The 15753-nt window shown below is 46.2% G+C and overlaps 1 protein-coding gene across 12 annotated transcripts in view; it reads left to right on the forward strand.

Annotated features, from left to right (window-relative positions):
* The window catches only part of Dlgap1 (DLG associated protein 1), a 763362-nt gene that overhangs the window by 705899 nt on the left and 41710 nt on the right, over positions 1-15753 (forward strand). For 10 of the 12 annotated variants that reach the window (XM_057758281.1, XM_057758279.1, XM_057758280.1 and 7 more), the window contains 2 exons: positions 3779-4149; positions 8243-8334. In XM_057758281.1, coding sequence (XP_057614264.1) covers positions 3779-4149; positions 8243-8334 — 463 coding nt within the window. The remainder of the gene's footprint in view (positions 1-3778; positions 4150-8242; positions 8335-15753) is intronic. The other 2 variants (XM_057758282.1, XM_057758291.1) reach the window with 1 other exon arrangement.

Consider the following 15753-nt stretch of genomic DNA (forward strand, 5'->3'; position numbering starts at 1 on the left):
TCAAGGCCATTCTGATCCATACGAGAGATGCTGTAGAAGAAAAAAAATAGTGTTAAACATTTAACTGAAATGACAGAAATCTGTTGTTTGTAAAGTCTTGGTTTGACTCTGAGTCTCTCCTCTATTATCTAGCTATCTATGATCTATCTATGATCTACCTATCCTCTTTTATATATCATCTACCTAATATCTATCATCTACCTACTATCTATGATTAACCTATCTATCAACCTATCATCTATCATCTATCTATCTATCTATCTATCTATCATCTATCTATCTATCTATCTATCATGTCTTATCATTTATCTATCATCTGTCTATGATCTATCTACCTATCATCTATCTATCATCTATCCATCTACCTATCATTATCTATCTATCTATCTATCTATCTATCTATCTATCATCTATCTACCCATCATCTATCTACCTATCATCTATCTATCTACCTATCATCTATCTCTAACTCTATGTACATTGTATTCACAAGTCTGTCTACACACAGAGGCCAGAATGGACCCTGCCTAGCCTGATCCATAATTCTCCATGTTATTCTTTTGAGACAGGGTCTCTCCCTGAACATGGAGGTAAGCAGGAGGCCAGCAAGCCCCAGCAATGCTCCTGACCCTCTTTATTAAAGTAGGACAATGGGGCTGGAGAGATGGCTCAGTGGTTAAGAACTTTGCCTGCTCTTCCAAAGGTCCTGAGTTCAATTCCCAGCAACCATATGGTGGCTCACAGCCATCTGTAATGAGATTTGGTACGCTTTTCTGGGCTGCACTGTATACATAATAAATAAATAAATAAATAAATAAATAAATAAATAAATAAATAAATAAATAAATAAATAAGTAAGTAAATAAATATTTTAAAAAATAAAGTAGGACAATCTCAAATTCTCATCACCGTTGTGTCCAGGAGCTGTGGCAGCGTGTCCCCAGTGTTGCCCCTGAACAGTCTGGCACTAGGAAAAGTGCAGCTGGTCTGGGAAGTGTGTGGACCCGGCAGGAGGCAAAGCCAGCCAGGGCATTGGAGATATTGGGATGTAACCATGGCAGGACTTTTTCTCTATATTACAGAAAATGAAATGATTTTTTTAATACACTGGTCTAAGTTTTTGTTGTTGTTGTTGCTTAGAGAACACTTGACTTGTTTCTGGAGTCAGACCCACATAGACAGACAGCAGTCTGTCTGTCTGATGATCTGTATAACAAGGAGAAAGCAGAAGGGGTCAGAGCAAGCAGTAAATCAATAACCTATAAGAGCAGACGCTGTGGGGCTGGAGAGATGGCTCAGAGGTTAAGAGCACTGGCTGCTCTTCCAGAGGTCCTGAGTTCAATTCCCAGCAATCATATGGTGGCTCACAACCATCTGTAATTTGATCAGGTTCCCTCTTCTGGCATGCAGACAGAATACAGTACACATAACAAATAAATTTAAAAAATAAAAAAAGAGCAGAGGTCCTGGCAGTAGCTAATAATGAACTTATTGAGTGAAATAATAAGTTTACATTGTAAAGACTTGCCTTAGAAGTCATGTCATGCCAAGCGGAGGTGATGCACGCCTCTAATCCCAGCACTCAGGAGGCATAGGCAGGCGGATCTCTGTGAGTTCAAGGCCAGCCTGGGCTACATAGTGAGTTCCAGTTCAGGCTCCAAAGCTACACAGAAAGAAATCATGTCGTGATCTGAGGTTCAGGTGGGAGTGGATATCCTAATTATGGCCCTCGCCCTTCCTGAACCTCTCTGGGTCTTCAGATCGATGACTGAGACAGGGGTATCACAAACACAACTGCCACCTTTACCTCTCTCTGGGAGGCAGGAAGCAGCATCACAGGGGCTAGAGGTACATGAACCAAGCCGAGTGAGACAATTTAGCGGTCGGTCCCTTCCAGCTCCCGTAACTTAGTGAGAGGCTCAACTGTGAGGCAACGGGTTGGACCTGAGTCCATGTAGGTTCTTGCCGTGACCCCGAAGGCACCAGGGACTTCTTCCAGTGGGATCTTCTCCTGGAGGACTTATTCCTCAGGAACATTAGCTAGAAAAAAGGGAAAAGAGGGAGTTGACTTGAATTGTCTATAGCTCAGTATTTGGATCTGTGGGACAGCCTGGCAGTCAGTGTGTGTGGAAGGTTTCTCTTTGTGTTTGCTGAGCATCTGACCACATAACAAAGGTGACCCCATTGCGTGTGTTCACACCTCCTGAGCATGTGATACTGTAACATGACAGCACATGGTTTCTTCCTTCGATTCTCAGGCAATGCCTAGGAAAACACCATTGCTGTGACCCTTTCTTTTATCGTTAAGGAAATCATTTGAGTCACACAGGACGGTGAAATGGGACCCTCTTGTTTATGGTTCATCAGAGGATTTTATTTTATTTTATTTGGGGGACAGTTCGAGACAGGGTTCTTCTCTATAGTCTTGGCTGTCCAGGAACTTGTTCTGTAGACCAGGCTGGTTTCAAACTCATAGAGATCCATCTGTCTCTGCCTCTCAAGTGCTGGGATTAAAGGGCAGGAGCTACCACCACTCTGGCTAAGGATTTTGTTTTTTAGTGACCTGGGGAAGCATGGGCAATACAGAAGTGAGTATTTTAGTAGGTGAGATTATTCAAGTGGTAGCTAGGACCCAAGGCAACAAGATAGAGTCGTGTGGGTTTGCTGTAAGCACAGAGGTACCGGCCGTGTGTGCATGGGGAAGGTATGGGAACGGAATGGAGAGACAGTGGGAGAGCAGAGTTCAGAACACTGCCCAGGGCTGGCTCTTTGCTGGCAGAAGGTCCTACGGGGAAATTTTTTTTTATGTCCCTTTTTTTCTGAATCGTGCTCCACAAATGGGAAGCTGAGAAGCAGCCACGGTTCTCCAGATGCTGAAAACTGTGGCCAGATGTTTGGAGTCTCAAGGAGGACATGGGCAAATAGCAGGGTGAATGCATTCAGACACTTGACGAAGTCGCCCTGAAGGAAGGCTTAGGTTGATTCTTCAAGGAGGCAATATAGAGACTGAGAGATTCTCGGAGTCGGTTTATAAGCAAGTGTGTTATAAAACTGTGTTGGGGTAGGGATGGGGTCCTCTTAGTGAGCACTTGTGCCCAGCAAACAAAGCTTCTGAACAGAAGTTTATATAGTGAGTACCTATCCGAAAAATGAAACAAGGGTGGGGGGGTGGGGACGGGAAGGCAGACAGGTAGGAGAACAGACAGAAACCACAGAGGATGGGAGAGAGGCATTAGGAGGCAAGGAGGAACTCAGTGTTGGCAGGTATAATCCGGGGAGCTACGGTGGCTGATGTGGCCCAAGCTTGCCACACTCACTAGGGTCCGCATGCACATGCTCCCAACCTCTTATTTCCGCCTCAGTGTTAATTACCAGCCACCAAAATCAACTCCAGCCAGCTGCTTTGTTTGGCTTTAGCTGTATGTGCTGTCCCGAGCTTCCTCTCATTTTCTCCCTTGCTACCTGAGAGCTTCTGCCACTGACCAATCATATCTAGTTCATGTTGACGTATAACTTCTGTCTAGAAACGCCCATTTCAGAGGTGGGTGTTTTCCAGGCTTCTCTCACTACTTTATGGTGTGTTACCCCTAAGCAGTACCTCTATGACCCCTCCCCGCCCCAACCCTAGCAAAGACCTCACTTATCCTGCCCATGGACTTGTGTTCAAGTTCAGCGTCTGAGTGTTTCCCGTGCCGCGATTTCCAGGGGCTGTCACTGACGATGTCAGAAGCCTGAAACGCACGCAGAAATCACAGTGTCTGTTTTCGCTGTCTTCCAGTGTCATCTTGCATTACAACATATAAGAAGACACCACCTCCAGTCCCACCCAGAACCACCACGAAACCTTTCATTTCTATCACAGCCCAGAGTAGTACAGAGTCTGCGCAAGATGCCTACATGGATGGACAGGGCCAGCGCGGAGACATGATCAGCCAGTCTGGCCTCAGCAACTCCACCGAAAGCCTGGACAGTATGAAGGCTCTGACGGCCGCCATCGAGGCCGCAAATGCCCAGATCCACGGCCCAGCAAGTCAACACATGGGCAATAATGCCGCTGCTGCCACCACTGCCACCACCATAGCCACTGTCGCCACCGAGGACAGGAAGAAAGACTTCAAGAAAAACCGATGCCTCTCTATTGGGATTCAGGTAACAGCTCCCTGGACCCTTGAAACAACCTGAGTACTAGGATGTCTGCCTCTTCCTAGTTTGTTGTTGTTGTTTTGTTTTGTTTTGTTTTGACTCCTCCCAGATCCTCCCCACCTCCTTGGCCAAATCCACATGCTTTCTTTCTCTGTCTCGTTAGGAAACGACATGCACATAAAAATAAAATAAAGCAGAAATAAATAAGCCGGAACAGGACAAATCAAAAAAATAGAAAGAAAAAAAGGGGACCAAAGAAAAAGCACAAGAAATATGTATAGATGTAGATACACATGTCGACACACTAAGCTCCCATACAAAACACAAAATAAAAGACCTGTAAGTTTTAAAAAAAAAAAAATCCTTGACAAAGCATTACAGACAAACCTCCAAAAACCACCACTGAGTTCGTGTTGTTGTGGGCCGGGGCCTCCCCTTCCAAGTGTTTTGTCCACCAAGTGAGACTCCATTGGAGAGAATGAATTTTCCTTTGCCAGCAGATACCCATGCAGGTAGCTGTGGGCGAGGATGGGGCTCATGCCCACTTCTTCCAGTACCGGGAGCCCATCTGGCCCAGCACCATGCAGGCCCCATGCCTGCTGCCACAGTGAGTTCCTCATATGCCAGTTCTGTGGTGTCCTTGGTGTCTTCTTAGGACATAGAGATACTTCTGCCAAGCCTGCCAGTGTGAGCTCAATCTGCAGAATCCATGGGAGGAAGGAGAGACCCACCACCTACAGCATGTCCTCCACCTCCAGTGCAGTACTGTGGCCTGAACATGCCCGTTCTCTCTCTCTCTCTCTCTCTCTCTCTCTCTCTCTCTCTCTCTCTCTCTCTCTCACACACACACACACACACACTCATACAATACATGCACTCACACGGACTCACCCACACTCACATATTACATACACATCCTCACAGGCACACACACTCACACAATACATATTCTCATGCACATTCACAAATACACACTCACACATATTCACCCCCATATTACAAACACTCACATATTACATACACACATACTCACAGGCACACACTCACACACATTCACACAATATATACACTCATGCACATTCACAAATACACACACATATTCACCCCCATGTACAAACACTCAGATACTACATACACACGTACTCAGAGGCACACACTCACACACATTCACACAATATATACACTAATGCACATTCACACACACACACACACACACTTGCACACTCATGCTACCAAATTTGTAAAGACGACCTGGCGCAGCATCGCTGTGGTCACCATCAGGTTGCCCTATGCCTAACCCTATTGAAATGCCATATGAGAACAAAACATGATCCATCACTCACAGATGTGGGAGACCAAGGGCGGAGCTACTACTGATGCAGAAAGCCCAGGGTCGTCATTGGCTATTTAATCGTGCGTTTCATGAAATGCAGTAGCCAGCTCGGAGACTTCTCGGTTCCTTGCTCTCTTTCCTTTTCCCAACTCATGCTCCACAGCGGAAGTACTATGGAAATATTTTCCTGTGTTATGAGTTTTCTAAAATAACACCCATCTGATCTTATTTATTGTATGTGTACACACACACACTTGCAGCAACACACATGTGGAGGTCAGAGGTCAACTCGCAGGCCTTGATTCTCTTCTTCTACCATGTGGGTCCTGGGCATGAAACTCAAGTCGTGAGGCTAAGCCGTAGGTCCGCTACCCACGGAGCCATCTCGACAGCCCATCCTTTGTTTTTTTGCACCCGTCTGGGGGACCCTAAGACGCATCCATGTCTGTGGTGCCTTCTGCAGGTGCCTGTTGGACAGTCATCCCTCTACAGGGCAGACCATGGGTCACAGACGCACTGAACCCACTCTCGGCACAGCTGAAGGCCAGGCGTGGGCACATTTTCACCCTGCCGTTGCACTTTCACGGTCCATTCTGCAGAGTTCCCCTTTAAGGACCATTAATCCTTCCCTCACAGAGGGGAGTCAGATGCCCTCCAAGACCCTCCAGGTTACCATAGTGCAAGTGGTGGGGTCTTCCAAAGAGCTTGTCACACAGAAGCTTGGGAGTAGGTGACAGCATAGGAGTCACGAGACCAAGCCAACCACCTGCCCCCATCTCCTGGTTCCCACTGGCAGCTAAATTTCCCTTCCATCACTAAGAGATGCCTTTACCTGTCAAATGGTGAGATTACAGGCATACATTACCAGCACTAAGAAACAGTAAATATGTTTAATTTATTTATCATGTGTGTAGAAGAGTGGGAGGAATATGAACCACGGCGTGCATGTAGGGTCAGAAAAGAACTTGCGGGAGAGGGTTCTTTGCTTCTATTATTCAGGCCCCAGGGTCTAATTCAGCTAGACAGGCTTGGCAGCATACCTTTTCCCAGTGAACCATCTTGCTCACCCAAGAATGAGGTGTTTAAAACTTTAAATCCCAGGCTGGCAAGATGGCTCTGAAGGTAAAGTCTCTTGCTGCACAAACTTGATCATCTGAGCTTGAGACCCAGAGCCCATGCTCCTGAGAGTTGTCCTCCGAACTCCACGGGAACACCTTGGCAGGCACCCCACCTGGCCCCATACCACAAGACACACACACAACCTAGATTCCTGTGGACACAGGTCTCTGCTTGGAATGCTGAACAATTCTGTCGTGGCTCTTGGTGGTGGCTGCACAGCAATATGAATGTGCTCAGTACCACTCAACCGTGGGCATAACCATGGTTACAGTGAGAAAGTTGATGTAACACGCTTCACCATGGCGATTAAAATATCTGCCTTTCTATCTGGCACTAAATTAGTGTCACGGAATGATCGCTTGCTTTTGTTTCCTCAGCGTTTAGTCCATTCTTTTTCCTTCTTCATTTTATTTTATTTTCAGTAGCTAATCTATCATTCAAAACTCAAAGCATTGCTTAGCTTTTATGTACTTATTTTGTGTGTGCCTGTCTGTGGAATGTGCCCGGGTGCATGTCTGTGCACCACGTGCACGCAGGAGCTTGTGGAGGTTAAAATGAGGGCACTGGCTACCTTTGAGTAGGAGTTACAGACAGATGTATGCCACCGTGGGCATGGCTCTCCTGCAAAAGCAGTCAGTGCTCCTAACCTTACAGCCATCTCTCTAGCCCCCAAAACTTAAAAAAAATATATATATATGATGATAAGATGCAATCAGTTCTCTTTTGGGGAGAAATCAATACACTCAGTATTTGCATGTACTGATTTTTGTGAATACTCTAGCAGATATATGTTTTGCTTATTCCTTATTTTCTGCCCTGATATTAGCATATACCTTACAATACTCTATACTTTGCTTTAATTTTTTTCTTTTATTACATTTGCTTATTTATTTAGTGGTGGGAGGGTGGCTCACTTCAAGAAGTCAGGGGACCGAATGTGGGCCTTGGGTCTCTCTTTCTAGCACGTGGCTCCTAGAGATTAAATTCCAGTTGTCGGACTTGGTAGCCTGTGATTTTACCCGTTGAGCCATTTCATCAGCCCACCTTTTCTCTTGCTTGCTTTTTTATTTATTTATTTTTTTCAGGACAGAATTTCTCTATGTAACCCTAGAACTTGCTTTGGAGACCAGTCTAGCCTCAAACTCAAAGATCCACCTGCCTCTGCCTCCCAGTACTGGAATTAAAGGTTTGCACCACCACTGCCCAACGTAAAACTGTGTTTTATTAAAAATCAGCAGAGTTGGGGGCTGGAGAGATGGCTCCGAAGTTAAGAGCACTTGCTGCTTTTGCGGGGGATCAGGGTTCAGTTCTGGCACTGACATAATGGCTCACAGCCTGTGACTCCAGTTTCAGGGGATCTGTTGCCCTCTTCTGGCCTCCCCAGGCACTTCCCATATGTGGTGCACATACATATGCTCAGGTACACACACATACACACATGTGAGTGCGTGTTTTTAAAAAATATTAGCAAACTCAGAGGACATGCTAACTAATGTAGTGATTGCTGACTGCAGATGCACAAATATGAAAGACATCCTAAGTCCCAGAGCACCCACACACAGCACCGAAGCCTGAGGAGGAAGCGCATTTGCCTCTCGAGTGAGGCGATGGGAAGGACCAACCCTGTCTGCTTGATGCTTTCCTCAGGTGGATGATGCTGACGAGCCTGAGAAGCCAGGGGAGAACAAGGCACCCAGTAAGTTCCAGTCCGTGGGTGTGCAAGTCGAAGAGGAGAAGTGGTGAGTCCGCAGCTCGTCCTTGTCCTTCCTGTCTGCTGCTGGCCAGGGTGGGGCGGCACTCATCCGTGACTGACCTCTGCCTTTCTGCCACTAGGTTTGGGAGAGGGCAGATGTGGGACTGCCAGAGCCCCTCCATAAAATTTTACAGCCATTCTATATTAACTTTACTTTATTAGTATTGTTATTATTATTATGACATTGTTTTTGTTGTTGCTGCTGCTGCTGCTGTTAAAACAGAGTTGTGCTGTGTACCCCTCGCTGACCTGGAACTCTAAACCAAGCTGGCCTCAAATTCACAAAGATTGGTCTGCCGCTATCTTCTGAGTGCTGGGATTAAAGGTGTACGCCACCGTGCCCAGCCATGTGGCTTTATTTTAATTGCATATTTGTCTGTGCGTGGGTATGTGCTTGGGAGTGCAGGTGTACTTACACGAGAGAGAGAGAGAGAGAGAGAGAGAGAGAGAGAGAGAGAGAGAGAGAGAGAGAAGAAAAAAATGTTAAAAAATGTTTTTAGGTACACGAGGACCCAAGGCCCAGCTTTACGTCACTGATGTCGAAAGCAGACTTCCTGTAGAATCTTAGCATCCAGAAGTAGGAAATTTAGGGTTTTTTTTTGTTTTTTTTTAATATTTATTTATTTATTGTGTATACAATATTCTGTCAGTGTATGTGCCTGCAGGCCAGAAGAGGGCACCAGACCTCATTACAGATGGTTGTGAGCCACCATGTGGTTGCCGGGAATTGAACTCAGGACCTTTGGAAGAGCAGGCAGTGCTCTTAACCGCTGAGCCATCTCTCCAGCCCGGAAATTTAGTTTTATCATATCTCAGAATGCCATTGCTGAAACAGACTACCGATGTTAGTATTTTCATTTTTTATAATTTTATTTATTTTTATTTCCTGTGTTTTTGCTTGCATGTAGGTCTGCATGAGAGTGTTGGGTCCCCTGGAACCGGAGCTACAGACAGTTGTGACCTGGCATATGGGTGCTGGGGATGAAACCTAGATCTTCTGCAAGAGCCATCTCCCTAGCCCCAGTATTTTCATTCTATGAATAAGATTCTATGATCCTATGGGCTCAGATGTCCTGTTGCCACAGAGCTAAGATTAAATAATATGGGGGACCCAGTTTTGGTTCTTAGAACTCACGACCCTTGACTCACAGTTGCCCGACACTGTAGCTCTAGGAGAGCCAACACATCTGAGTGTGGGTGTGTGCTCTGAGTGTCGGTGTGTGCTCTCTCTTGAGTGTGCACACACACACACACAATTTAAAAATTACCAATTTTTAAACCATAGAGCTACGCCATTCCTCTCCTGCTGTATCTAACCTCTGCCCAATCCTTGCCTGAGGGACCTTGAACCTAAAACTGCACATCTGTGTGCTTGGAGTCCTTCAGTATAAAAGGGTGACAGTTACCAGTGTAGCATATCAGGAGCTGGGAAGTCACCCCTGTACCCTCTGATAAGTAAAAATCTGAACAAACAAATAAACAAAACAAATCATGCCCTTGGGGCTGGAGCGGTGGCTCAGCAGTTAAAAGTACTGACTGCTCCTCTAGAAGACCTGGGTTCGATTCCCAGCACCCACATGGCCGCTAACAGCTGTCCAGATGGGTCTAGTTTCAGGGTCCATCACACCAGGAATGCATGTGGTGCAAGTATCTGTGCATGCAGGCAAGATACCCCACATAGTAAATAAATAAATCTTTAAAAGTAAGTCCTGAATCTATTAAAGAAGTGAAGTCATGTGATACAATATGACCTGCCCCTGCTCCCCCTACACACAGGGGCACACACTGGATTAGAGAAACTGGAGACAGATACCAGATGCAATCACAAACATGGAAGGGAAGACCAGCCACAAGCCTAAACCAGTCCTGGGGAGGGAAAACCCACACTGTCACCAATTCCTGCCCACTCAGAAGAAACTGCCCAGGAAGAACTTAGGTCAGGAACTAAGGACACCCTGAACTTGCTATATTTTACCTCAGGAACATTCCTGGGCCTGAACAGTGAACAGAGGGACAGTCCCATATTGGCAGCAGAAAGAGGAAAGGCCTGCACTCAGCAGGAACGATGTCGTTGATGTCATGGTGGGGGGGTCCCCTGCTGGAGTTTCATCTTACCTGGGGAAGAGGGATTCCCCTTTACAGTCACAGCTTCACATGTGAGGGATGGGATCTGCCCAGCCCTCCACCTCACCACCATCTCCCCCTTAGCTATCTTATCCCAAATAAGAGAGAGAAATAACTGAGGCACTCCCGTGAAGTTCACAGTCCAGGGGATAGGGTCACAAAGAGGGAAGACAACCCCAGTGTTATAGGACAGACATCTTTGCCGCACACCTTCCCATGACTGACTCAGGGTCCAGTTACCATGTTTTCTCTCATGCCATGCATACATCATGTCCACTTGTCAAGACGTAGTAAGGCACCCCAAGTGGTTAAAGATATGATGTGGAAAACACATGGGAAAGTATCCCAATCAGGGCCAGATATGACAAGGATGTTGCACTGCTACAAGCAATTGTTGGAAAGCATGATTAAGATGCTCAGGGCTGGAATGGAGGAAAATTCCAAGTAAAACAGATGAACGTAAGCAGAAAGGGGAATCACAAGAAAGTGCCAAAGTAAATGCTAGGAGACTAAGAAAAGTATGTAACGAAAATGAAGACTCTTAGCTGAGGGTCTAACTTGGGGTTAGACTGCACTGTGAGCGTGTGCGGGCCCTGTCATGAGTTTCCTGTGCTCAGCGTATGAGACCCTGTGTTCAGCCATGAGCTCCCTGTGTTCAGCCATGAGCTCCCTATGTTCAGCCATGAGCTCCCTGTGCTCAGTGTGTGCAGACCCTGTGTTCAGCCATGAGCTCCCTGTGCTCAGTGTGTGCAGACCCTCTGTTCAGCCATGAGCTCCCTGTGCTCAGTGTGTGCAGACCCTGTGTTCAGCCATGAGCTCCCTATGTTCAGCCATGAGCTCCCTGTGCTCAGCGTGTGAGACCCTGTGTTTAGCCATGAGCTCCCTGTGCTCAGCGTGTGAGACCCTGTGTTCAGCCATGAGCTCCCTATGTTCAGCCATGAGCTCCCTGTGCTCAGTGTGTGAGACCCTCTGTTCAGCCATGAGCTCCCTGTGCTCAGCGTGTGAGACCCTGTGTTCAGCCATGAGCTCCCTGTGTTCAGCCATGAGCTCCCTGTGCTCAGTGTGTGCAGGCCCTGTGTTCAGCCATGAGCTCCCTGTGTTCAGCCATGAGCTCCCTGTGCTCAGCATGTGCAGGCCCTGTGCTCAGCCATGAGCTCCCTGTGCTCAGCCATGAGCTCCCTGTGCTCAGCCATGAGCTCCCTGTGCTCAGCCATGAGCTCCCTGTGCTCAGCGTGTGAGACCCTGTGTTCAGCCATGAGTTGTCTGCACTCTGATGAGCACCAAAATGCAGAAGCCACACAGAAGCCTTTGATGAGATCAATGGTAACTCTCAGAGCTTGAGGATACAATCATCTCTGTATCACTGAGCTTGAAGATGTGACGATAGAAATCTCCAAAACACAAGCAGAGAGACAGAAAGGCCGAGAACACAGAGCAGACGGCCTCACCGTAGCAGGACAGCTACAAAGGATAACATACCTAAGACGAGAACAGCAGGAGAAGGAAGGGGACAGAAGGGGAACAGAAATGGCATTTAAACAAGAACAACTAAGAAACTGCCCCAAAGTGATGTCAGACATCAAACTACAAATCCAGTAATCACAAAGCATCTCAGACAAGAGACGGGAGTGTTTAAGGTCAGGGAGAAAACCCCACCAACTCAGACTTCTGTGCTTTATGAAATCATCTCATTAAGCCAGGCTAATTGGCACAGGTCAGTAATAGTCCCAGCTACCTGGAATTCTGATTCATGTTGATGGCAAGTTAAAGACGTGCCTGGGCTACCAAGTAAGTTCAAGTGTAGACAAGTTTTGGGAGCCTGTATCATGGTGGTATGTATGTACCTTTAATTCCGACATTCGGGAGCTAGAGACAGGTGGATCTCTATGAGTTTGAGGTCTGCCTGATCTATATAGGGAGTTCTAAGCCAGCCAAGGTTACATAGTGAGAACCACCCCTGAAAATCAATCAGTCAGTCAATCAACCAATCAATGATGGCTTGGTGGTTAAGGGCACTTGTTGCTCTTGCAGAGGACCAAGGTTTGGTGCCTAGCACCCACACAACATGAGAACTCACAAATCTCTGTAATTCCAATTCTAGAAGGTCCAATATTCCTCTGACCTCCATAGGTACCACACACACGGTGCACAGACATATATGTGGGCTAATAAAATAAATCAATCTAAAACAAGTTAAATAAATTGAGGGAGGGCTGGAGAGATGGCTCAGAGGTTAAGAGCATTGCCTGCTCTTCCAAAGGTCCTGAGTTCAATTCCCGGCAACCACATGGTGGCTCACAACCATCTGTAATGAGGTCTGGTGCCCTCTTCTGACCTGCAGACATACACACAGACAGAATATTGTATACATAATAAATAAATAAATAAATAAATATTTAAAAAAAAATAAAATAAATTGAGGGAGACAGAGCCACGGTCTAAGACTAATAAAAAGAATGCAGGAGTGTGGTGCCCGCACCATCTGGAACCACAGTCGGGCAAGGGTCTGGGGAGTAAAGAACTCACAGAGACCCAGGTCACTCTTGAAGCAAGAAAGCCAATTTTATTATGGTTCAAGGCAGCTTATATAGTGCTCTCCTTAACTAGTAGCCACGTCCTAGATCTTGGGATTTTCTAATGCAAGCCCACCAGAAACCACTTGCTTGCTGTCAGGAACTCATGAAGGTTTTGTGCTCGGATGAGCTGCAAGCATAGAAAAACAAGTTGTTTACTCTGGCAAACAAGGGGTCATAGAAAGTCAGGGTCTGAGGGTCTGCAGCTCCCAACAGAGGAGCAGCTGCAGACAACAGATTAAGGAATGCTATCAGGGATAAAGAGAGGCATTGCCTATGGACTGGAGAGATGAAATGGCTCCGAGGGTAAGAGTTCCTTGCAGAGGAACTGAGTTTTGTTTGTAGCTCCCACATTATGTAAATTGCAGAAATTTTCTACTATCTTTTCTACATCATTTTCTGTAATCTATGAACAAAAGCCATTGATGCCGTCTTCCTCAACCCATGTAATATGTCCTCGTGGCACTGTTGAGCAGAATAGTGCAGGGCTTCTTTGACTTTCTTGTGGCACGGAAGCTGGCGTTTCCAGGGGTCACAAGGTGGGCTGCAGGTGTTGTGTGAGTTACGGGAGTTCTGCTCCATGCCTCGTTTACAAGAGGTTTGAAAAAAGCTCTTAAAATTACAGTATTTGTGTGTGCGCACATATGTGTTTATACGTGTATGGCGGTGCGTGTGCAGAGGTCGGAGGGCAGACTTTGGAGTTGCTTCTTTCCTTCCACCGTGTGGGTCCAGGGGTGCCAGGCTTGGTGGCAAGAATCTTTTCCCAGTGAGCCACCCCCAGGCTCTAGTTCTCTTTTATCATAAAGAGGTGGCTTTCTCTTATGATGAACAGGTGTTAGAACCCTGCACTTTATGCACACATTGATATGACCCTGTGATTGCTTTCCTTTGGCTTTTTTTTTTTTTTCCTGATTTTTAAGACAGGGTTTCTCTGTGAAACAGTCCTGTCTGTCCTGGAACTCACTTTGTAGACCAGACTGGCCTTGAACTCACTGAGATCCCCCTGTCTTTGCCTCACGAGTGTTGGGATTAAAGGTGTGCACCTCCGCTGCCTGGCTTCTTTGGCATGTTTATGTACCAGTTGTTTTTCAAAGGTTGAACCAGACTTGTATGCCTCTGATAAATTAGAATTTATCCTGAGGTAAAGTTCATTTAGTGTCCATTTCTCTCTCTCTCTCTCTCTCTCTCTATATATATATATATATATATATATATATATATATATATATGTATATGTGTATATATAATACATAAACACATATATGTATATGTGTATATATAATACATAAACACACACACATATATACTTTGCTGTTGTTGTGTTTTGAGCCAGGATTTCTCTGTGTAGCCTTAGTTGTCCTGGAACTTACTCTGTAGACTTTGAACTCAGAGATCCAATTGCCTCTGCCTCCTGAGTGCTGGGATTAAAGCCTGCACCACTGCTACCCAGCAATTTCCTTATATCTTGTTGAAGATTTTTATATCTGTGTTCATGAGAAATACTGATTTGCAGCTTTCTTATGTTTTGGATTTGGATAGTAGGATCTTGCTGATCTTGTGGGATGAGTTTGGAACGAACTTTCCTGATGCTTCTATTATTATTAATGATGATTAATAATAAATAAAAGTTAAACTTTTTTGGAAATGGGGCCTGGAGAAAGGGTTCACCGGCTAAAAGCATGGGCTGCTCTTACTGAGAACTGTAATTCAGTTCCTAGCACCCAGAACGTGTCTCGCAACCGTCTGTAACTCCAGTTCCAAGGGCATCTGACGCCCTCTTCTGGCCTTTGTGGGCATTGCATGCATGCCGTTGACACGTGAAACATTCAAACACATAAAAAAAAAAAAAACCTACAATCTACAAAAGAAAAATTACACATGCACTAAGCTGGTTTGTAACTCCATCCTGTAGCGCTCACTTAGAATCCATGAGGCTCTGGGTTCAGTCCTCAGCACTGCCCAAGCAGACAAGCAACAAGCCTGACAGACAGACACGGGCTACTGATGGTATTCACTGCCCTCCTGTCTGAAAGGCTGCTCAATGTCCCCGATCCTGAGAGCTCAGAGCAATAGGGATGCACGGCAGTCTCGGGTGGGAAAGGGAACCTTAGCTACGTAAGACAGCAGTCTGGCAATTTCTTACCATACTCTGCTCTTAGAATACCGTACAGCGGCTGGGCTCCTCACACATCCGGGTAAGGAGATAACAGTTGAAGCTTTTTTAAAAAAGGTATCAGACAGTGTGATGGGCTCCTTAAACCCCAGCCCTTAGGAGGCAGAGGCAGGAGGTTCGAGGCTAGCCTGGTCTACGCAGTCAGCGCCAGTCTAGTCAGGACTACAGAGTGAGACCGTCTCAAAATGGAAGGTACCACGGAGCTGGAAAGATAGATGGCTCGGCAATTAAGTACTTACTCTCCAGTGGGGACTGGTGTTCAGATTCCAGCCCCACATAGCAATTCCGGTTTCTCCGCAAACGCCTGTCTCCCCTGCCAGCCCTGGCTGGGTAGAGAAAGGATCCCAGGGGCTCATTGATCTTCTGGCTTAGTTGAGAAAACAAACCCAAAGTTCAGGGAGACCTTTCCTCAGAGGGACAAATGGGGAGTGCCCCCAGATACCCTCTTCCTGCACACATGCACACAGGTACACACACAAGCACACTCACACACACAACAAATAAATAAACATATCAGAACGTTCTCAAAACAAGG

This window comes from Chionomys nivalis, chromosome 26, assembly GCF_950005125.1.
Source record: "Chionomys nivalis chromosome 26, mChiNiv1.1, whole genome shotgun sequence".
Classification (NCBI taxonomy): domain Eukaryota; kingdom Metazoa; phylum Chordata; class Mammalia; order Rodentia; family Cricetidae; genus Chionomys; species Chionomys nivalis.